Source organism: Muntiacus reevesi, chromosome 5, assembly GCF_963930625.1.
Source record: "Muntiacus reevesi chromosome 5, mMunRee1.1, whole genome shotgun sequence".
In the NCBI taxonomy this organism is placed as follows: Eukaryota; Metazoa; Chordata; class Mammalia; order Artiodactyla; family Cervidae; genus Muntiacus; species Muntiacus reevesi.
The window spans coordinates 115,558,042-115,580,528 of record NC_089253.1 but is presented as its reverse complement, the minus strand read 5'-3'; the positions used below and the strand labels follow the sequence as shown (position 1 = coordinate 115,580,528).

At 37.9% G+C, this 22,487-nt stretch overlaps 2 protein-coding genes across 13 annotated transcripts in view; one reads left to right on the top strand and one right to left on the bottom strand.

Moving 5' to 3' along the window:
- VASH2 (vasohibin 2) overlaps window positions 1–3,065 on the top strand; it is a 40,019-nt gene extending 36,954 nt beyond the window's left edge. For all 3 annotated transcript variants that reach the window (XM_065936239.1, XM_065936237.1, XM_065936238.1), the window contains one exon: window positions 26–3,065. In XM_065936239.1, the coding sequence (XP_065792311.1) occupies window positions 26–95 (70 nt within the window). In that variant the 3' untranslated portion in view covers window positions 96–3,065. The remainder of the gene's footprint in view (window positions 1–25) is intronic.
- Window positions 3,066–3,321: 256 nt separating this feature from the next.
- ANGEL2 (angel homolog 2) lies at window positions 3,322–21,749 on the bottom strand. 10 transcript variants are annotated; one of them, XM_065936226.1, is made up of 9 exons: window positions 21,559–21,749; window positions 19,030–19,355; window positions 13,718–13,974; window positions 12,862–12,931; window positions 11,052–11,473; window positions 10,044–10,170; window positions 9,597–9,654; window positions 7,346–7,509; window positions 3,322–5,719 (listed from the first exon to the last, which is right to left on the bottom strand). In XM_065936226.1, exons 1-9 carry the CDS (start codon window positions 21,744–21,746, stop codon window positions 5,568–5,570), a joined length of 1,764 nt encoding a protein of 587 aa, XP_065792298.1. In that variant the 5' UTR covers window positions 21,747–21,749; the 3' UTR covers window positions 3,322–5,567. The 10 variants fall into 10 exon arrangements, with proteins under 10 accessions (XP_065792298.1, XP_065792299.1, XP_065792301.1 ...); XM_065936227.1 differs by having other exon boundaries at window positions 21,518–21,693; XM_065936229.1 differs by lacking the exon at window positions 21,559–21,749 and adding an exon at window positions 21,346–21,421.
- Window positions 21,750–22,487: the final 738 nt, after the last annotated feature.

Genomic DNA, 22,487 nt, shown 5'->3' with positions numbered 1-22,487 from the left:
TCCCCCCACCATCTTTCACCCGCAGGCCTGCGCTGCCTGAGAAGGTGGCTGACGTCAGCACTCTGAACGAAGTGGGCTATCAGATCCGGATTTAGGCCGGCCCTGCCGCAGCAGCAGGGCTTCCATGGTGCTTTTCTCTGCCTTTACCCAGCATCTTCAGGAGGAACTGCAGCTATTTATTGAGAACTGCTGAATTTTATTCTTATGGATTCACTTGGAGGTAGACTCTGAGTGGCTGGTAACGACAAAAAAATTCATGAAGGGACAACCATGAAAAGGCTGTGATAGACCCCACTGGGGTTGGACTGTCCCCCTCACTCCAGATAGAAAGGGTAAGACCATAACTGTAGTTTTTTATATTTTCCCATTTACCTACTTTCTTTTACTTGCTTTGAACATTATGCCTCACTAGTAGTCCATGTTCATAAAGCCCTCCCCCCCTCCCACTTTTGATACAGTAAGGTAACTCAATCAGTATTAATGTCTTTTTCAGCAATAACAGAGGCAAAGATTGGTGGGTTTTTTTTTTAAGCAGTCAATATTACCTCAGCATCTTGACATCAGATATGCAAACATAATGGTGGGTTGTTTTTTTTTAATTCTATTTGTATTATTTCCCCAGTATTTCCCATGGGGATCTCCACGAGGTTTGGAATTTTTTTCCTGGTGCACACGTGATGAGATTTTAGGTATTATATGCAAGTGTTTTACTTAAAGAGCACTGAAATTCTTCTGGCAATACGGGAAATCATTTTCAGGATCTTGGAGTTACTACTTTCTTAATCTTTCTTACAGCATTCACTGACAGCAGCTTTTGTTCTTTCAAAACAAAACAGAAAAGCAAGTTCAGAAGCTAGCCTGTGTTCTGTCACTAACATTTAAACTTTGCAGACTCCAGTGAAAAGCACATGAGGTCATGTACTGTTACACACATTTAGCAGTATTGCGATTACCTCTGACAATACCACACTCAGACAGAGACCAAGAGAGAATCAGTAGGTCTTGAGAACTAGGTAACCTTTCTGTTCACATTTCACCTGAGTTTTAAGCTCTGAGTCAGGCCTTTGTTCTGCAGGACTCACTGTTGTTAGGTATGTGTTCCGATGTCTTATATTAAGACCAAATATGGCATGATGTGATTATTTCCCAGTACCATTTTTAGGTACCACTTCATGATATTTAGGAACTGGTATTGGAAAATGCAGTGATTTGGAGAAGCAGAATCTTTGTTTTTTAAATGGAAAAGACTTCGGGTACAGTGTTATTACACCTTACAGCGTGATGTTCTCCTGATGTTCTCTGAGGAGCACGGTATGAGTATCTGGCCTGCATATGGCAGTTACAGTGTAACTTCTGCTGCAGATCACACAGAGTAACTCACACACCAAGTCTGTGTGTTATCAAGAGTACAGCTTCTCCTTCACTTGTTTGATCTTAGCAACCATGCCAACTCAGGAGACCAAAAAGCATATTTAAGTGAAGTCTGCTAGTCAACAAAAATGTTATTTCAGTCTTGGGGCCTCCCCCTCTGGCTTTCTTTACCTGAAGGTGGAATTTTTGGGAGGGGAGTAAAAAAATCTGCTCATTCAGATTCTTTACCCCTGAGGCAACAAGGGAAGGAAAAAGACCATCCTTCAGCCATGTGCAACTGGGCTCACTATACCGTAAGAATCAGTGTTATTAATGGAAAGTACTTTCCTTGAAAAAAGAAGTCGAATGCCCTTTACGTGAAAAAGGACCAAGTAAGTCCAATCTACATCTCAGTTAGATTGAACCAGTTAAACACATTCAGGACTTAACCACTTTTAAGAATAGTACTATCAGTAGAATTGAAAATGAGTCATTTTAATCTTCTCGAGACAAACCCATTTGCAGCCTCCTGGCCACATGTATTTAGATGTTTGGAGTAGTCCGTGAATCATTTCATTTTCATTCTGAAATACGGACTTGACTCTAGATGCATGTTTACCAATCTGAAAGTTTATTATATCCAATAAGTAGACTACATATAATACTGCAGTCATCCTAAGGGCTTGGAATAGGATTTTCCAAGTATTAAGTACAGTCCAATCTAAAATATGGAATGTCAACAATTGCATATCCTTGTCCCCCACAGAAGGGGAAAGGAATTAGGAATACCACCACTTTCTAATATGCTGATATCTAAGCCTTAAAACTGCCAACTGGCTTCAAGATTCAATCAGTAACCTGATTTCTTCCACACCCACTTCTTGATTTTAAGACTTATTTCCCCAAAGCAAGAGTTAGTCACAGAAACATGAAAATAAGTTAAAATGTTCTTAGTTGTTACTCTATTTTTACTGCCTATGGAATACGTTAATTTCTAAAGGACACAAGAAAAGTACCAAACTTACATTCTAGTGAATTGATAATACGGTAAAGGAAAAAAAAAATGACATGATTTATCTTTTACCCCACAGAATTGATTTTAAATCTGGTTATAATTCAAAAGATAAAATCCATGAAATGATTTGAAATCTAGTTTTTAAAAAAAGTTAATGCAAGAGAAATTTTATGCTTAAGCCATTGTGATAATACTTGCAAAGTTTAAATGAATGACAGGACTCTTGATTCTAGACTACATGTTGTGCTGTTTTGAGTACTTTTATTTCAGAAAGTGCTATTTAGTATTTTCTATACACTCTGAAATCATGAGCATTTCACTTTTTCTAAGTCAATTATTTCATAAGGATTTTATTAATAGATATTGGTAAATAGAACTTTGGAGATCTTAATTACGTATTCTTACTATACCCGAAGCTTTTGTAAGCTCTAGTTTTATGTACAACCTTGTACAGTTTTTTTGACATACAATTCAGAATCTTGTTTATTCTCTTGGACTTTGTTCTGGCCAATACATTTTTTTTAGATCTCTTAAGAAAAACTGTGATTGTTTTAGTGGGTATTTTTCTAAGTAAATGAAAACTTTTAATGGTATTTTAGAGAATGCCAGATAAGTGCATGTTTCAATTTAATGTTTTTCTCATCACTTGTATGTTTATACACAGCATGGGACTTTCAATAAAATCATCCTGGAAACTCAAGGATTGTTTTCCTTCTAAAAATATAAATGGTGTGATTTTTTTTTTATTCCTCTTATTATATACTTGTTCTAGTAAATTAATTTATCACTCTCACCCTTGTCTTCTTCCACAATTTTCAGATTCTGTATTAAATTTATCACTCTATTTTGGTGTATCTTAATTCACTTATTGGCTTCCTTATATTTTGGCATCACCCAAGGCAACAAGTGAATTACACAGCTTATTTCATCTACCACAAAACCTTCAGGCACAAATGTACTAGCACAATAATTTATTAGGTAACTTACATGGACAAAGTGCAAATGACTTGACAAAGTGAATGTTTTTCCAACCCTTTGAACTCTGGATCTCTTAGTGTTTTTAGGAAAGCAAAGGGTTAAGAGCAGACAAGTCGCTAAATTCCAGAAAAGACAATTTCAAACACACCTACTGATATCAAAAGCTATAGTAAAACCAAAATTTCATTATTGCAATTCTGCAATATATCCCTTTCCATTTAAAACCTGGATAGCACAGCAGGTGAGATGGGGAGATTTGGTTTCAGCAATTAACCAAATTTAATTGCTTTTGGCAGGTAAATACAAGGCTCCAACAGTTATTAACTCTTCTGATCAAACAAAGTAAAGACACGTGGACAGTTAATTTTAGTGGAGCTTTAAAAGCCTGTGAGAAAGTTACAAAGGATTCCTTGGCCTACAGTACACATACTACTACTTCATTCTATAAGCTAAAGTTGAAAGCAATTTTATGGGATTAACTCAAAGTGAAGTACGTGAAAAGGGCCTAAAATCACAATATATTAATCAGGATACAAAAAAATAAGTTTTCAGAGGTTTTCAGGGATGTTTGTTTATCAAGAATACCTATATATAAAGTTAGTTGTTAACAAATTCATACAACACAACATACTTATCCATGAATCTTCATTTTTCTTTCCCTAATACTAAAAGGGATAAAAATACTATCTGCTGTTATCATTTGCTGATGACAATATCTGCTAATCAGAACATGTAATACTTTGAAAACTGTTACTACAAAATGTGGAAAATCCTAGAACTATACGGTTAATACTGTTAAGTTAAAAAAAAAAGTGATACAATAAACAGAAGTATTTCTATAACACTATAACTTTTACTAGACAAATCCTTATAACCCACATACTTTTTGGGGGTATTTATCTGGTTTATTTATTTTTTAATAATTGTAAATACTTCAGTAGAAAAAGTCCGAGCCTACAAAGTAACTACTGCTGCTAATTTAAAATGAAGCATTCTATTCAGAAAACCCACTGTAAAAAACTTTTATAATTCAGAATAATTCAATATAAAATTACTTAGTAAAAATGTACATAGTTCTTTGATCCCAATTCTAGAAAAGAGTAAATTTTCACTTAGGTTTTAAAATGTGTGATTCAAACACTCATTAAGAGCCAACTGCAGGATTTTTCAGACCCACTCTTAACCACTTTATAAAAAAGACCAGCACCATCTCACACTGCTGAATCATGATAACAAAAGAGACAGAAACCTAAAACATTATAGAAACGACAACAGTTGAACCACAACAAAACAGTTAATATCAACTATTAAAGAGTCTTAGGTCTCCAAGTTAATATCTCCCCTCTAGAGTTCTGCTGGCTTCCTCTTATTTCTGAGGCAAATAAAAAGAATCTTATAGCTGCCACTTTGTTCCAAATACAAGTTTCCTAATAAATTTCTACAGGATTGGTTTAGTAAAGTAAAACCTTTCCTTCAATCCAGAATCTTTTCTTGAAACTAAATTAAAAAAAAAAAAATTACTAGGGAAACCCAAGGCATGACCCCAGAATGACTCTTAGGCGTCCATACAGTCCACTACAGGATGGAGGGTGGGCTTGTCCAAAACACCTCATCACACGAGTTACGGTGACCTACATTTTCCCAATAAAATGCAGGCACATTACATGGCTCAGGATGGTAATAAAATGGATTAAGCAATTTGTACAGTTCTAGAAAGTACTATCAAGCCCCATCAAAGACAAACTAAAATGGTTAGACACTTGTGAACAACCCAATGATTTCTGAGATGAATGAGTTAGGACTCAACAGACATGATCCTTGTGATGAAATCAGGCCTTCTGCAAGAGAATGAGTTGCGGTTTGCAAGAACTCAAAGATATTTTGGATCCACTTTAAAGCTTGCTAAAAACACGAAATTCTTTCCTAAGAGACTAAAGAAGTTGCGCCGTATTTAAAAATCACTGTCAATTTTACTGGGATTTAGAATAAATATTTACAACTTTTTTTGCAATCAACAGCATTTAGATCTCACTTGTCAGGAAAATATTTTTTCATTATTAAAAAAAAAGTGTAAACTTGTTTCTTCTGTTACCTGTTTCAAACATTTAACATAAACCTCTTCAGAAATTTCATAGCGTAAAAATAAATAAACATGCAAACTCTTAAGAACTCTTTGGGGGAAAAAAAACCAAACGGGAACGCAAAGTATATATGTAATCAAAAGTCAGAGCTCAAGTCTGAATTTAGCCAATAAAGGCAGATGATCCGAAGAGTTATTTTCATTTGGAAGTCCATTAACAGTCCATAAGTCTTCTTCTGTAAGAAGTGACAGTCTGGCTAGAAGTTTCAAGCCACCAACCAAAGTAACTTCAGCTCCTACATTAAAAAAGCACATACACATTTAGTGAAACAACAGGTTGTAAATTGACCAAGGAAGTCTTTAAAAGAAAAAAATGATATGTAACTTGACACTGCCCTGGAAGTCTAACATGAAACAGTTTAAAATAAAATATGGTTAGTTTTTTATTGAGTTATAACCTAATTATAACTCTCAAACAAACAGCAGTCTCAGATACTTGTTTTCCTACTTCAAATTTTTTTTTTTCAATTTCAAGTTCTACAAATCATCTTTAGAAGAAAATATCAATGTAACACATAAGAATGTTAAGAGTAATTTGAGATTGACAACTACCTAAGAAATTCACCCATCAACTTTTCTGTAATTGTATAAAACTGAAAGACTAAGCCACATCTAAGTAGAACATTTATTAAGTGACTGTAGAATAAATTAGTATAACTTGGTCCCAGAGACTCAGTACCCACAGAAGTGGAGTAAAAGACAGGCTCTTAATGTTAACATGGGAGATGCTGGTCCATGGCACCCTGCCGCCGCCTAGTGGATATATGTAGTATGACAACTACCAGAACTAGCCTACAGCTGCAAAGCAGCAAGGTGAGGAGTTGGCCATCTCCTGAGTGTTACTAGTAAGGTTACTTTTGGAAAGAGAGAAAAAAACAGAAGGGAAAATTGGGAAAGAAAAGTAGCACTGAAAAAAAGGAAAAGGAAGAGAAAAAAGAGGAAAATCAGAAAAGACAAAATAGCTGCCCACATTTAGGATTTTCAGTTTTCTGAATACTTTTCTGACTCCCAGTTCCCTGCTGTAAAGAATCTCTAAAGAATCTGCCTGCAATGCAGGAGACCCGGGTTCAATCCCTGGGTTAGGAAGATCCCCTGGAAAAGGGAACAACAACCGACTCCAGTATTCTTGCCTGGAGATTCCCATGGACAGAAAAGCCTGATGGACTAATTCATGGGGTTGTTAAAAAGTCAGACATGACTAAGCAACTCATCACTTTCACTACTTTAAACCTCTCTTCTCCATGTTAAATCCTCTAACCAATATTAATACCTTGTTTTCAATAAATCATACAAGGAAAAGTGTTTATCACCTTTGCTTTTTAAAAACACACTTTTCAGACTTAGCTCTTTCCAGAAAGAACCAATATTCCAGGGTCAGCATGACAAAACTGTCAGCTTTGGTAGTTCAAGCAAGGCCCTACAATGAAGGCAGCATACCTTAGTAAAATTTAAGTACAAAACTGTATGATACTGCTGTCGCAAGAAAAACAATAAACTTGTGGTGAGTAAAAACCGAAAGGCAATATAAAAGATCTAAAAAGCAACTCAGAAGCTGACTGGGATTGGAGGCTAGAGCTGAGGATGTAATTCACGGGGAATAATTTGCTTTGAGGTATTTCACTGCCTCCACCTTTTGCAGGTGATAGACTGATTTACTCAGATACATTACCAATCTGCCAAATACATTACCAATTTTAAAATATTTTTAATTTCTAAATCGAGAACTTAAAAAAATAAATAAATAAATAAATAAATAAATAAATCGAGAACTTTATCCAGATGTTTGGCTTTCTCAGCTTCAGCCCTGAAGTTTTTAGTTACTGTGTTCTCAAGCAGAATTTAAGATTACACGCATTCTTTACCTGGCTGCTCTGCAACACGTTCCTTTTCAGCAGAATAGAAAATATAATCCACAGTTATGGCACTTCGGGAATGACAGGTGGTCACTTCTGGGATTCCAGTGTCAGGAAAATAATGTGAATAAACAGATGACAAGCTGAAATGGTGCTGTAAATTTGAAGATAACCTAAATTGAAGGAAAAAAAAAAGTATTTAGCATCCATCAAGTTTTTCATGATTTTTAGAATTCCTCCTACTTAAAGCACTTTTTCACTTAAATTTCCAGACAAAACCAGACATTAGGACAATATTTATTTAAACAAACCATAGCACAATTTCACATTTCTTTATTCATGCAGTGATATCCAAAAGTCATTAATAGGGCTATACTAAGTGGGGTGGGGGAGCTCAATAATTAACATACCAATGTGATTATTAAAATTAATTATAACACATTTGAGAGCCTCCACTTACTAATGAACACATATTCCAAAATAATTTGTAAGTTTGCTGCTTCTAAAATAGAAAACTAAAGTGGCCTTTAGGAATATTATTTAGAACTGACAGACTTTTGATGTCAGAGAGGCCATATCTTTCCATGGTTATCCTTGCTATGGTATGTGAGATAATTTTGTACTGCATTTTAAAACAGCTTCTATATAATGGCTTACAATTACCCCATTTTTTAAATACACATGATGTTACAGGCAAAAGGTTTAAAAATCATCTCCCATTAATACATCATGAATTTTAAGGATATTTTATTTCATGAAACAAAACAAAATTTAAAAGACATTATTTTGTTCATCTAACACACATTTATCAAACATCTCGTAAGTTCCAGGCACTATCTCTTAAGTGCTAAGGATATACAGAGAAAGGTGTCGCCCTTCGTTTAAAGAGCTCATAGGTCAATAAGCACAGGTAATTGCTTCAAATCATTCTACTGCCAAGTTTTAGAAACTTTTTATATCTAAGGACTTATAGTTACAATATTACTAAATGTAAATAGGTCTACTGCAAACTGTTCTTACTACTAACATTTTAGTTTACAGATACAAGTATGCATATAAAGACACTCACTGTATTTTAAAGATATAAGTACTTTTTCTTATACTCTATTGTGTTATAAAAAGATTTCAGAATTACTCAAAACTAAGTATTTGCTAGCAAGAGTAGCCTTTTTAATAATCTCACTCAAGGAAGTTTCTATTGTGAAAGGTTTAAAATTTTTAATTAAATTTTTTTAATTAAAAAAAATTGCTCCTTTCTTACTAGTTCTTATATATGAGATATTTTCCCCAAACGAGATATACAAAATATAATAAGACTAAGAAGGCAGATAAAAAGAATGAGAGGTGATTCTGAAATTTAAGTGTTAAAACAAAAGTCAAAGCTATAGAAGAATCATACTATGAAATAAACAAGACTCCTAAGACACAAATGATAGTTTCCATCCTGTTGTATTAAATATATGTTTTTCAACCACAGCCCTAAGCATCCATGATTCTTTAATAAAAACAAACCCAGGCATCTTTACCTGGCTACCTATGATGACCTTTCCCTGTAGTTTAAGAGATGAGTTTAGGTAATTATCTTTTCTACAGCCATATTCTTTTTTTGGGGATCAATTCTCCTATAATTTTTTTTTTTTTTTAAGATTTATTTTTGAGATCCAGTAAGCAGTTAAAGGAGGCTAAGGATCGTCTTGAAATCTCAAAGATATTTTTCTGTGTTCTTCACCTTTGTTTTTGTTTTAAATACTTATTTATTTATTAGTTGCAACTCATAGGATCTTTAGTTGTGGCATGTGGGATCTAGCTCCCTGACAGGGATTGAACCTGGGCCCCTTGGCTTTGGGAGCATGGAGTCCCAGCCACTGACCCACCAGGGAAGTCCCGTCACCTTTGTTTTAAGTAATAGCAATGTCAGCGGGTTCAGGTCAACGGACAAATTGTTTCTATAAACAACAATGCTTAAGTGCTTACTGTATGTTAAACCCTGAGTTTTACATGCTTTGTCTCATCTAGTTCTCATAACAACCCAATTTATAAAGAAACAATCTTTTAAAAATGTTCAATTTCTTGCTTAAAATCACACAGCTAACGAGCAGCAAAGTCAGGGTTAGAACTCAGGTCTCTTTGTCTAAGAGCCAGCGTTCTTCACCAGCACAAAGTATCATCAGCTTTATTTTTTAACCAAGTGATTTTTGGGAAATGATTTCTTTACTCAACTAGAGTCAGCACATATCTACTGCTGCTTTCCAGAACTCACTTTTCCGCTGTCACCAGGACCTCTGTCTTGTCTGGCTCTGTCTGTGTCAGATCACCGTCTGGAAGAACAAAGAGAAGCTTGGTAATACTATCAGTGTATTGTTTTGTTCTACTTTGCCTTAGAGTACTTTTACTCTAGGAACAAAGTTAAGGCATATCTTGTTTAGACAGATGCCTAGTTAAATGGTTCATCCCAGAATCTGTATTATGACGTTCTCCAGAATTAGCAAAAATAAAACACAAACATGTCCAAAGCAACATGCAAAAGTAATTTTGGAAGTTGATTTTCAAAAGGTAATCAGAGTTCTTAAAAAAAAAAAGTGAACAACTATGCTTTTATATATGAATATTCATCTCTGAGATGTTCTCTCTTTAAAATTTTAGTTGCATGCCTTCAAAGGGAACACTATTATCAAGAAGACTGCCGAAATGGATTGCAAACACTTACCTGGCTTTTCTACTTTTGGTAACTGCTGTACCTCATACACACAGTTCTGTGAGATACCTAGGTTTGGGGGCCAAATTGGAATAGATAAAATTCTTTGTCCCCGTGAAGACTGTTCCTGGCCAGATACCTAAACAAAATTTCAACAGGTATCTTAGGTGGATAGATTTTAAATTATGTACTGAAAAGTTTATTTCTTAAATGAAAGGAAATCCAAGAATGGTAAATATTATCCTTTATTCATTATATCATTTGTGCTTGTGAAATTTTGCTCAAATACAGTTCAGAAAACATTATTACTTACATAAAAATGGTAATTTTTCCTATGCATGTTTTTCTTGAATTTGGAAATCTAAATCATCTATAGCTTTGGACTAATACTTCTCCTATTTTTACTACCTGCATTATAGTTCCTGGTATATAAAACACTAAGAAAGATCAACTCATAAAATTTTAAGCTGTCATCCAAAACTCGGTGGTAAGGGCTTACTCTGGGTAAATGTACTGAAGAGGAAAGGATCTGAACTAAGCAGAGAACAAGAACAATAAAAATAAAAACATGGGATAAATTATACTCAGCTAAACAACTGAAATATTTATCCTTATGTAAAGGAAAATTTATATAATAAGCAAATATTAAATTACTGTTTTTCTAACTCTTTTGCCCACATCTGGCATTCAAAACACTATTCTGCAACTGTGAGTAGTTCCTTATTTATGAAGTACTCCTGTCTGTCAATCCTTTTATTTTCCTTCTTCACCCCCATTCTGAATTTTCTGTTGGCTCCTACTTCCTCCAAGCAGAATGCTGTCACAAATAGATGGAAAAGTGAATTCAATCCAGTGAATATAATTACTTATGAGTAGCTACGGATCATCACTGCAGCTTGGTAAACTGACTCATCTGAGGTTTTCAAACAGCTCTGGGATGACCTTACAAGGTAAAGCTCTGTCCTCACTTTACGATGAAGAGACTTACACCCACCTCCTAATAAGGAGGAGTGCACTTACCTTTCCTATGGCAAGTCCTTCGTAATTCAATTTTCCTTCCTTAATAAAACTATAGAGTGGAGAACCGGGAACAGAATTGAAGTCCCCACACATAACAATGGGGCAGAGGCTGCCATCTTTCTGACGGGCAACACTGGAAATCTCTGCCAGCAGCATTGCCAGCTGGGTCAGTTTAATGTCACCTCGCCTGGGGTTGTACAACAGATGCGTGTTAGCCACACAGATGGCGGGGGAGGCGGCGCCCGGGATCTTGGGCTGCAAGAGCAGCACCAATCCAATGTTGTCTCTGTCCAGGAGAGGAACGTCGCGCCGGTAGAACTCCACGGGGTTCACTGACAAGAGTGAGAACTTGGAATGTTTGAAGCAGATGGCGCAGCCGTCAGGCTTCCTTCCTGTCCGCATCTTGTATTCACAGTGATAACCTGTAAGAAAGAAAACAAGTTTGAACACAGATGACTGTTTTTTCATATATATATGAAAGTAACAGTACTATGTTTTGCCACACTTGCAAAAAATAATATATATGGTAAAACAAAATTCTAATTTTTGGACAATGTTTGTGAGTGAAGTCACTCAGCCGTGTCTGACTCTTTGCAACCCCATGGACTGTAGCCTGCCAGGCTCCTCTGTCCATGGGATTTTCCAGGCAAGAATGCCGGAGTGGGTTGCCATTTCCGTCTCCAGGAGATCTTCCCAACTCAGGGATCAAATCTGGGTATGCCACACGGCAGGCAGACGCTTTACCCTCTGAGCACCAGGGAAGCCGGGACAAGGTTTACAGAAGTGTATTTTTAAAAAAATTAGTAATGTAGGATGTTAAAAAGTGTTGGAATAAAAAAAGTCTACGATTGAGTCAAACATTTTTTTACCAGCAGACTGCAGTGTGACATGCGTGTATGTTATCACAGTCCCATTTCCATCCTGACAGAAATCAGAGTCAAGGCAAAGACAGTGACCTTATAGTCATCGCTGCCCTCTCGCCGACCCCAGATCTCTCACCTTTTTGCCTCTAACTCTTCCCTGCGTTTTCCACTCCACACACAGCAGCTTCTCTTGCCTCAAGGCACTCCAACCTTCTCGGAGCCTTCTCCACTACCTGGAGTACTCCAGGCACCACTGTTCCTTCACCTCCTTTAAGTCTTTACCCAAAAGTTGCTTCCTCGGATCGTTTTGTAAAACTGAAAGCTGACCCATTTCCCCTTTCCTGTGCTTTCCCCAGAAAACTCTCATTACCTGAGGTACTGTTTACTTGTCTGTTCAGTTTATTCTTGGCCTTTCTCCACTAGGACGTATGCTCCACGAGGATAGAAACCTGTTACCTGTTTTGCTCACTGCTCTATCCCCACTGCCTTCAACAGTGCATGGTATACAGAAGACACTCAAAAAAATACATGCTGAATGAATGAACGCAACGTAGGCAGCATTTCTCAAAGAGATGACCTGTTTCTAAGGTATTCATTCAATTAGGCACTGTGGACACGGGTGTCATAAAATGATGAACTAGATACAGTGCTCCCTGATCTCATGGAACTCAGAATCAATCTTAGGAGTCTGGTAGAAGGCAAAGAGACTCCTGGAAAGGCAGCTATGAAGAGATTCTTGCACATCCTTCCATTTGAATTAAAATACGTATCAACACAAAAGTTCCCATTTGAAATACTTCAATCTTTTCTTGACCTCTTGAAATGGGTATTAAGCGGTTTTTCAAAGTTAAAATTTTTAGTCCAAATATACCTCACACCTTTGTTATCAAGCTATGCTTTAACAACCCATTAAGTAAATCTGGCTAAAATAAAAGTTACATTTGTACCCAATGATTCCAAACTTGGCCTGATCTCGGTTCCATAATGATCTTCTTGAACTTCTTGCAAACAAAGTACCTTAGAAGAAAAAATGGCTTGAATTAAAACAAAAAAAATACAAATATGAACTTTCTGGTGCTTTTGTTTTTAAAATTCTAAAAACCTGATGAAAGCTGAAATAGTTTTTTCTTGTATAAATCTATCAAATTAATGTCTCCAAATTTGATCAGTCCCCAAAACCGTGACCTTTACTCACAAGAATCCCTCTTATTATCCAAAGCTGATATTTCCCAAAGGAAATATTTATAATTTATATGCTGGAATATTTTTCCTGAATTTACAAGTTCATTCATATTAGATCCTTCTAGTCGTTTCTTAAGAGGTAATTTTTTGAATGCCATCATCTAAATTAATTTCTGCATGAATTATTAAAATTTTCAATCAAAGGAAGTATTTACTGAACACTTAATCTGGTAGCAGCTCTTCTCAAAATTGATACTTAAAAAAATTTTTGGATCTTTTCTGAAAAGTTATATAATCATTTATATCAACAACCATTAGCAAGTTATTCCTCCAAAGTTATAATACCCTACTCAAAGCTGTTCCATCATCTTATCTATTAAAAAAACATTTTTTTTTTGGCCATACTGTGGCTTGTGGGATCGTAGTTCCCCGACCGGAAACGGAACTCGAGCCTCGGGCAGTGTTAAGCACAGAGTCCTAGCCACTGGACTGCTAGGGAATTCACCTATAACTATACAGGCCTTCCCTCTGACTTCAGAAACAAAAGGGGTAAAAAACCATTTAGTTCAGAAATGAATCCAACTTTTCCTTAGGTGAATAATTCTGATATTTTACACTTACATCTGCATCAAAGTGTTTAATTTCTTTCAGAATATTGGGAAACCTAAAACTCCAGTGTAACACTGGCCGCCGGCAGTGTTTATAAAGGTGTGAATTGTCTTCCAGCAAATCTTGTGACAGTATATTATAAGACATCACTGAAAAGTCAAACTTGCTCTCACTGTCTTCACATATGGGGTCAACATTTTCGTCTCCTAGGATCTTCGTGTTTTCTTTATTATGGTTACATATATATTCCCAATGCCGCTGTATTGTGCCTGTTAAAATATATTAGACAAAATACAAAGAATAAAAAAAAGATCATATCTTTTCCTGCACATTAAGTATTTTTTGCCTTTTAAAAATTCTTATAAGCAATGAACAGAATGTTTTCCCCTAGGAAATGGTACTGTAGCACCTCATGACTAGAAAAGGTCATCAAATTATTTACGAAGACCACAAAATGATACACTGCCTGATCCGAGAGGCACAAGACATGTTTAAGAGGGCTCAGCAAGTCATTCTGGAGGCTCTGAGTGTGGGTTAACAAAGCAAAGACTATACAGGGGTCATGATTTCTCACCTTCCCATGGTCATGACATGGACTTGCCACAGACATGCTCGGCAACTTCAGAGCCAGGACAATATCCTTGTATGGCACAGCTGGTCTTTCAACAAGATAATTTCATATTGTATTTTATCACCTACTAGTATGACGGGATCATCAAATGCTTAACTATGTTCCTGAGACAATTCATCTGAGAAATCTGGTTTAGACGTGAATGAAGGGTATATAATGACAGTAAATGGAAGCAGTATTTACTGGAAGAATGCTAACGAAATAAACAAAAGAAATATTTTTAATGCACGCCAAAGCAAAAGTTAAATGTAACATAGCTATACAATGCTAGTAAATGATAACTCCTGATTGACAAACCTAGCATGCAACAATCAGGAATGTGTGACAGTTTATATTCCGCAAAGACACCATGTACACTGAAAAAGTATTGAGAACAAGATGAAATGGCAAGAGATTCTGAAATTATAAGCAGTCTTTGATTTAGACAAGACTACTTAAAAAAAATACATATATACACACATATATATGTATCTATAGATATATAAACACAGTACCATATATATGTATAAATACTCATACACAACACACATACTCCTTCAATCTTCCTCTCCCCACCAATAAAGAGGATACTCTTACTCTCATGAAAGCTATGAAGACAAATGTGGAACTTCTTAGAGAATCTATAAGCTCAGAAGGGAAAAACAAGAAATGGGATGAACTTGGGAAACAAAAGTATTTGAAGATGGACTTTCAAGCACAATTAGATGATATGAGAAAATCTCAGCCCTAGTATATCTCCCTTTTCCTGCAAGGCTTTCATTTCACTGATTTAGAATTCCTAAGTTTCTCCAATTAAAAATTAAATAAAAAATAAATTGAGGAAGAGTATTCTAAACATAGTAGGAAAAGACTACAAGGAAATATACCACTATTTTTAAGAGTAATTATCTCTGCTAGGAAGGACTGTGAAAGATTTTTCCAAATCTTCTGCAATTATGATATATTTACAGAATATCGACATACTCTAGTGGGGAGGGGGAACTAGCTGCAGGCAGTCAAAAGGTACAAACTTTCAGTTATAAGATAAATAAGTACTAGGGATGTGATGTACAACATGGTAAATTTAATCAACACTGTAGTATGTTCTATATGATGGTTGTTAGAGTAAATTCTAAAAGCTCACATTACATACAAAATATTTCTTTCCCTTTTCTGTTATATCTCTTTGGGATGATGGAGGTTCACAAAACTTATTGTGGTAATCCTTCCATGATGTATGTAAAGGTAAATCATTATGCTGTTCACCTTAAACTTAGACCATGCTAGTAATGTCAGTTATATCTCAAAAAAGGTGAGAGGAAAAAAAGTATCAGTACACTCTAGAAATGTCAATGAAGTAAAAATTTTAAGTGACTTTAATCAGATTTCTTCACTCAAAATCTAAAAGCTGCTATCTGCTGCACTGAAGGAATAGAATTCTGATCAGAGGCCAGAAGAGTAAGGTAATTTTTATGAATAGCGAGGTCTGAGTGGAACAGGGGAGTTGGAATTATGATACCATAAAGGTACTAGAAGCCTGAGGAGAAAGGTAAAAAATGATGAAGGAAAGAAAACCAAATTAATAAAAGCATTCAACTATCATATAATTTAGCCCAGTGCTTGTCTTATGCCCAGGAAAGAGAAGGAAACTATCCTTTATCCTTCACTGAATATGGAGAATCCTGCTCCTAAAGGCCTTTCTTTTTTTGGGCTCCAAAATCACTGCAGATGGTGATTGCAACCATGAAATTAAAAGACGCTTACTCCTTGGAAAGAAAGTTATGACCAACCTAGACAGCATATTATAAAGCAGAGACATTACTGTGTCAACAAAGGTTTGTCTAGTCAAAGCTATGGTTTTTCCAGTAGTCATGTATGGATGTGAGAGTTGGACTATAAAGAAAGCTGAGCACAGAAGAATTGATGCTTTTGAACTATGGTGTTGGAGAAGACTCTTGAGAGTCCCTTGGACTCTAAGGAGATCCAACCAGTCCATCCTAAAGGAGATCAGTCCTGGGTGTTCATTGGAAGGACTGATGTTGAAGCTAAAACTCTAATACTTTGGCCTCCTGATGCAAAGAGCTGACTCATTTGAAAAGACCCTGATGCTGGGAAAGATTGAGGGCAGGAGGAGAAGGGGATGACAGAGGATGAGATGGTTGGATGGCATCACCGACTCAATGCACATGAGTTTGGGTGAACTCTGGGAGTTGGCGATGGACAGGGAAGCCTAGTGTGCTGCGGTTCATGGGGTCTCAAAGAGTCGGACACGACCGAGTGGCTGAAATGAACTGAACCGAACCCCTAAAGGCCAGAACTAAAGCTACTTATATTGACTCTGCACAGCTACTCTGAGATTTATAACATAGTTGCTATGAGAAAAACAGAATTGATTCTTAAGAACTGATTATTGAGAACACAATTCCCTCGTAAATTGGGGACTGTCTACGGTTCTAGCCACAAATCATTAAATCTTCTGTAGAGGAGATGGAGAGGGTTCCAGTCATCCAACAAAATGTTAGCTATCACTGCAAACTTACAGCACTACGCTGGGGGCAGTGCCGCATTAAATTCATTCATGCTTTCTTATAAAATATGTATATGTAAAGGCATATAAAAGCATAAGATTTGTATAGTCCTGGCAATTAAGAGTTTAAACCAACTCTTTTGGCAATTCCATTTTTTTAAATAACCAAGACCACAAGACGATCAAATCAATACAGTAGCTTTCAGACTTCTACAGTCTGTATAACCCTTTGACATTATTTTTCATGTCCTGACCACCAACCCCTGGTAGGCTGGGACTGGGGCTGGGATGATGGGGTGAACACATTTTATTCTGACCACATTTGCTTTGAATAAACATACAGAAATTTGTTTGAATGCTAGGGTTCCATGGAAGACAACTTGAAAACTACTGAGAGTGGACAGTCTTTGGCTTTCACAGACTTCACAACATAAATTCACACTACAAAAGTTTATATACCTTCCATGTCAGGAGGAACAAGGTGGTCACAGCAGAGAAGACAGATGAGTCAAAAAAAGCAAGCAATTAGGCCTGATTGGGTTTCTAGGGTGCCTAATTAAAAGGTCATAATTGGGTCACACAAATCCTTCAAATACCACTTTAAAGTGACAGGCAAGTTAGCAATGCTGTTCTCTTGATTGAAAAGTAGTATTAGTGAAATATCAGAAGTCACAAATATGGCTTAACGAAGAGCATTTTCCTTATTCACAAAACCTAGGAAGAACGGACATATAGAGAGTCAGGTTGCAATCAAAGTTTATCGGTCTGTAAATGTAATTCCCCATCCATTAAAGGGAAAACAACACCACCAGGATTTTCTGAGTACCTACTATGAAGCCAACAATGTGTTAGGCACTTTGAATATGTCTCACTTCATCCTCCACAGGCTTTCAAAGCAGGTATTATTTTACACTAGGAAACCAAGGAGAAGAGAGGTTCAGTAACCTGTCCAAACTCACACTGTTAGTGGTGGAGTAGAGTGAGAGCAGGAGCGTTTCCTAAGCCCATGTCTGGGGTCACTACGCCACCTCTCCACCTGAGAGCCCACCAGATTTACAAAAGGCTAAACAGAAGAGAAGCACGTTAACCTGACGAACAATGACTACGTGAACGAGCAGCCATCTCATGTCCTCACACAGCCTTAGATGATGGGTTGTTCTTAGGAACCTAATTTTAATGATTCAAATATACCTTTTAATCATTCAAACAAATACCTGTTTGCAAACACATTGGTGGTTAAGCGCTATACAAACAGATTTCCACTTCTTCTGAGTAATTAGACTTTCTACTTAAATGTGTAGAAGTCTACTTAGAAGAGCTCTAACTAATCTAGATCTGACTCCCAGGTAAGACTAGCTCTCAACGCCTTCCCTTGGCAAACTTATGTCTGCTCCCTGCAAATTCACACCCACACAGCCTATTTTCAAGTATCTTCAGAGGAATGATCTTCATTGACAACTGCAGCTCAATAAGTATGACAATTCCAATACTATGACTACTCATGTATACTTTTGGAGGGGGGCAGGGCTGGCAGCTCAGAGTCTGGTGAATTGTTGAGAGTAAAAAGAACAGGAGAAAAACAGAAATAACCAAGATAGCTAGAAAAAACTGTCTCAAAGTTGAATAAGATGTGCTTAAAAGATAAACTTCCCAAAGACTCTTGATTATGTCTAAAGATCCAACATGAGAAATATAAATTTAATAAGCTAAAATGTGATTCTGTAAGAAAATATTTTTCACTTATGATTGTTTCTATTTAAGGAAATTCTTTTGTCTTATATAATGCTAACATTAAAAATGAAAACATGATGTTTTTTAATAGATCTGTGGAATCCCAAGAATACATGTATCAATTTCTAAGAAATCTAAGAACCTTTGTTTCAAAAACAGTGAATTTTAAAATTATTCTTAATGTTTCCATCTGGTTCTCCATTGTTTTCCAACTTTATATGAAGAGTGACTTTTATTTTTACTGCCAGAAATACACAATTAGTTGAAGATTTTTTTTTTTTAAAGACTTAATTAAAAAAAATAATTTCCGTCTCCCTAACAGAAAAGTACTGGTTAAAAATAAACATCAAACACTTCTAAAACCTGCAGGAGGTTTTCTTAAGAATTAAATATGAAAAGTTTCAATTACTCTATGGCTTATGTCTATTTCTGCACCAAGATAAATGTCACCTTTACCTTGGTGTTTTCTTCGTTTTGATGAAGGCTCATCTCCCTCAGAGTTCATGATGTAACTAGAGAGATGAATCAAAGAAGTCTGGCTCAGGCTGTCAGGTCTCCAGTTCCAGTACTGAAACGGAGCTCTAGACTCAAACAAACAAGGTGGTCGCCAATTTAGGGAGAAATGCCTACTACTGAAGTATGGGTAAGGAGCACGAGAATAATGTCCAGGCCACCTCATACAACTAGAAATATGTCTGTTCCAGCAACACTTTTGCAGATTCTCCCACGGTGTAGTCCAGTCTCTGCCCAGACTCTTCTGGTGGTGGGGTAACATGGGGTATCTAAAAGAAATAAATACACTCCTTGAGGTACCACTTTTTGTTCAGCTATATACCACACAGAATCTAAATCTGCTTCCTCAAGGGAAGGTAATGTCTAATATTTAAAATCTGACTTCTCAATCTGAAGGATTTCACTGCTAGTGGCAATACCTCAAAACACTCCCTAAACAACTATGAATGGTATTCTAAATACTTAACAGAGAATCCACCAGCCTCCCCAAATACCAGATAAACTTCCAAAAGTCCACACAATTCAACTGAGAGATAAGCCAATCACCAAACCGTATTGAGTAGCTTTCTAGCATCTAATGAAACCTAATGGACAAATAAAACCCACAGCACACATAATACTTAAATATAGAACACATAAGCTGACTATAATAAAAGTGAATCTCTCTAACCTGAGTTTGGAGTAAAAATATGTTTCTGAACAACTTTTTTATACCAAGGTTTTATTTTCCAAACATCTTTATAGCTAAGAAAACAAAAGCCTATCACTACTTCATGAAACTACCTACCTCTCCTGCTAATCAGTACATAATTTATTTTTCCATGCTACTTTTTTCTCTTTAAAGCTTGCTCCTCCTTGAGGGAAATGAAAAAGAATTACTTACTAGAAATTCACCAACACTCCAAACCCTACAGCACCAATTATCTGATACCAATTATATGATAGGCTCTCTAGTGAAAAATGTCTCCAAAATAGTGTTATCATTATTTTGAATAGATACATTGCTCTCAGGCTCTCTTATGAAACAATGCAACTTAAGCACTAAAACACTATCTGGCAAATAGCTACAATCCTGAGAAACATGCCTCCTGTCCTCCAGAATTCATTAAAGCTATATTTCCAAGTCAATGTCAATAATCTCCACTTTCATCACCGAAGGAATTTTGTTTAAATTGTATATACTGTTATTTGACTTTTATATGTCATATTTGTTTCAACAGCATTTACATTTGTATTACTATGTAAATTTATTGAGCAGTTTACCCTTTCTCAAACTGCTCTCTAACGTCAACATAATTGTAAACTTTTAAAGGCATGACATGGGTAAGTCTATCCTGTTTTGTGACAAGTCTGAAAGCCATAGAGATTTGGAGAAAAGCCATACACCTTCTATCCCAATAAGCTACCGTATTCTAACATAATACTTGTACTACAAAACTTATTCACTGTATTTGTAGTTACTTATGCAGACTTATTTTCTCTTAAGTTGATGGGCTCCTGTGGGGCCAGAGCACCCTAATTCGTTTTAATCTGGGTCTCTTCCCAAGTGCCTAGCACAGTGCGTGGCACACAGCTGGTACTCAGGAAACGCTGCCTACGGAACAGGAAAGTCCCCAAACTACAGGAGTCAAAACCTGATCCCCGTAACTTACGTATAAACTAAGAGGGTGCAGTGTTTCCCACGTGTGATAATACACCACTCAGTTTCATATGGTACACAATTAAGTAATATCTAAGCATTTATTTTAAAGTGTATTAGAAAAAAAATCAGTATATCAAAGCCAGCAACTCGTGGATACTACTTAGAAAGGTGCTAATGTAGGCAGCACCTCTTGAAGTGCTTTTTATTCAAAGATAAGTCAATTCCACAAGTAAATTATCCGGTAATATCGATGTGGAACCAGAATTTGGCAATCACCGTAAAAGGTTGGGATCCCAGGGTCGGGGAGGGGAAAAGTTTGCCGGGCATCCACACACCAAGAGAGCATCCCCTGGGCGTGTGCACACGGCGCGCCTCCCTCGGGGTCAGGCCGCCCCCGACCCACGGCGGACGGTGGCCTCGCTAACTGACCCGCGGCTCCCCGCCCGGGGCTCTGCGGGGCTGGGGGAGGAGGCCGGAGACCCGGAGGCTCGGGCTGGGTTACGGGAAGTGGGCCGGGGCTCCGAGGCCAGCCCGGCCCGGGGAAGCACGAGCCCGGCCCTCGGCCGACGCGTTCGGCGCCTCGGGCCCGCTCTGCGCGGGCCGCGCGCCGGGATTACCTATCCCTCAGGGTCTCCAGAGGTCTGTCCCGGCGGCACCGCGGCCCGGACCCTCTTCCTCTTCCAACCCCGACACCCCAGCCCGCCCCGCCCCGGTTCCCCCGGGTCGCCCGCTCCCGCCCCCGGGCCGCCCGCCCCTCCCTCTTCCCTCCCGCCACCCAGCCCTACTGACCGGCCTCTCCCCACCACACAGCGGCCGTAGCCCCTCCTCACACAGCGCCACGCTTCCATCTTTCCACTCCGCGGCCTTCCAGTTCCCGGCTCCCGGTCACAACGTCCACCTCTACGGCCGATTTGGCGGCGTCAAGCACCAGGGGCTCCCCATCACTAGACGCGGGGCCTCGCGGCCCGACTGCAAAGCATGCCGGGAAGTTCGATCTTGCCCGCCGCCAAGTCCCCATCTTGCGCTGCAAAAGTCACTGAATTGTCTCGGCGCCAAATTGTGTTCAAGAAGCATGCGCAGAGCGCGTGAAGCCGGCGCAGCCATTTCTGAGTGGGGCGAAACAGCCGACTTGGGTCTTAAAGAGACAGGAAATTAACTAAGAGCTGAACAGCTTGATTAAAGATCAAGGGAGTGTTCACTGCAGTTGGGTTTCCCAGGTGGCGCTAATGGTAAAGAAACACAGCCCACCCCTGCCAAGGCCGGAGACTGAAGAGACGTCGGTTAGATCCCTGGGTGGGGAGGATCCCCTGGAGGAGGGCATGGCAACCCACTCCAGTATTCTTGCCTGGAGAATCCCAGGGACAGAGGAGCCTGGCGGGCTGCAGTCAATAGGGTCTCACAGAGTCGGACACGACTGAAGAGGCTTAGCAAGCAAGCACTGCAGTTACTGTTAAAAAGGGAAGGAAAAAAAGTGCATTTGTATCCGCTCAAGGTAGGGAAAAACTAATCTGGGTTCCCACAGAATTGTGGTACCACAGACTTTTTCAGTTAATTTTTAGGGACCACGTCTGCAGAGCTCACTTTTAAATGCCCAGCTCTGTTCAGTGCAGATTGCAAGTGCAGTGCCCTGCTTTTGCTCCTGGCTCTTCAGGACTGGCAGTTGGGTTTTTTGTGGTCTCTGTTTTGTTTTTTATAATTAGCCCCAACTGTGCTGTGCTTAGTCGCTTAGTGGTGTGGGACTCTGCGACCCCATGGCCTG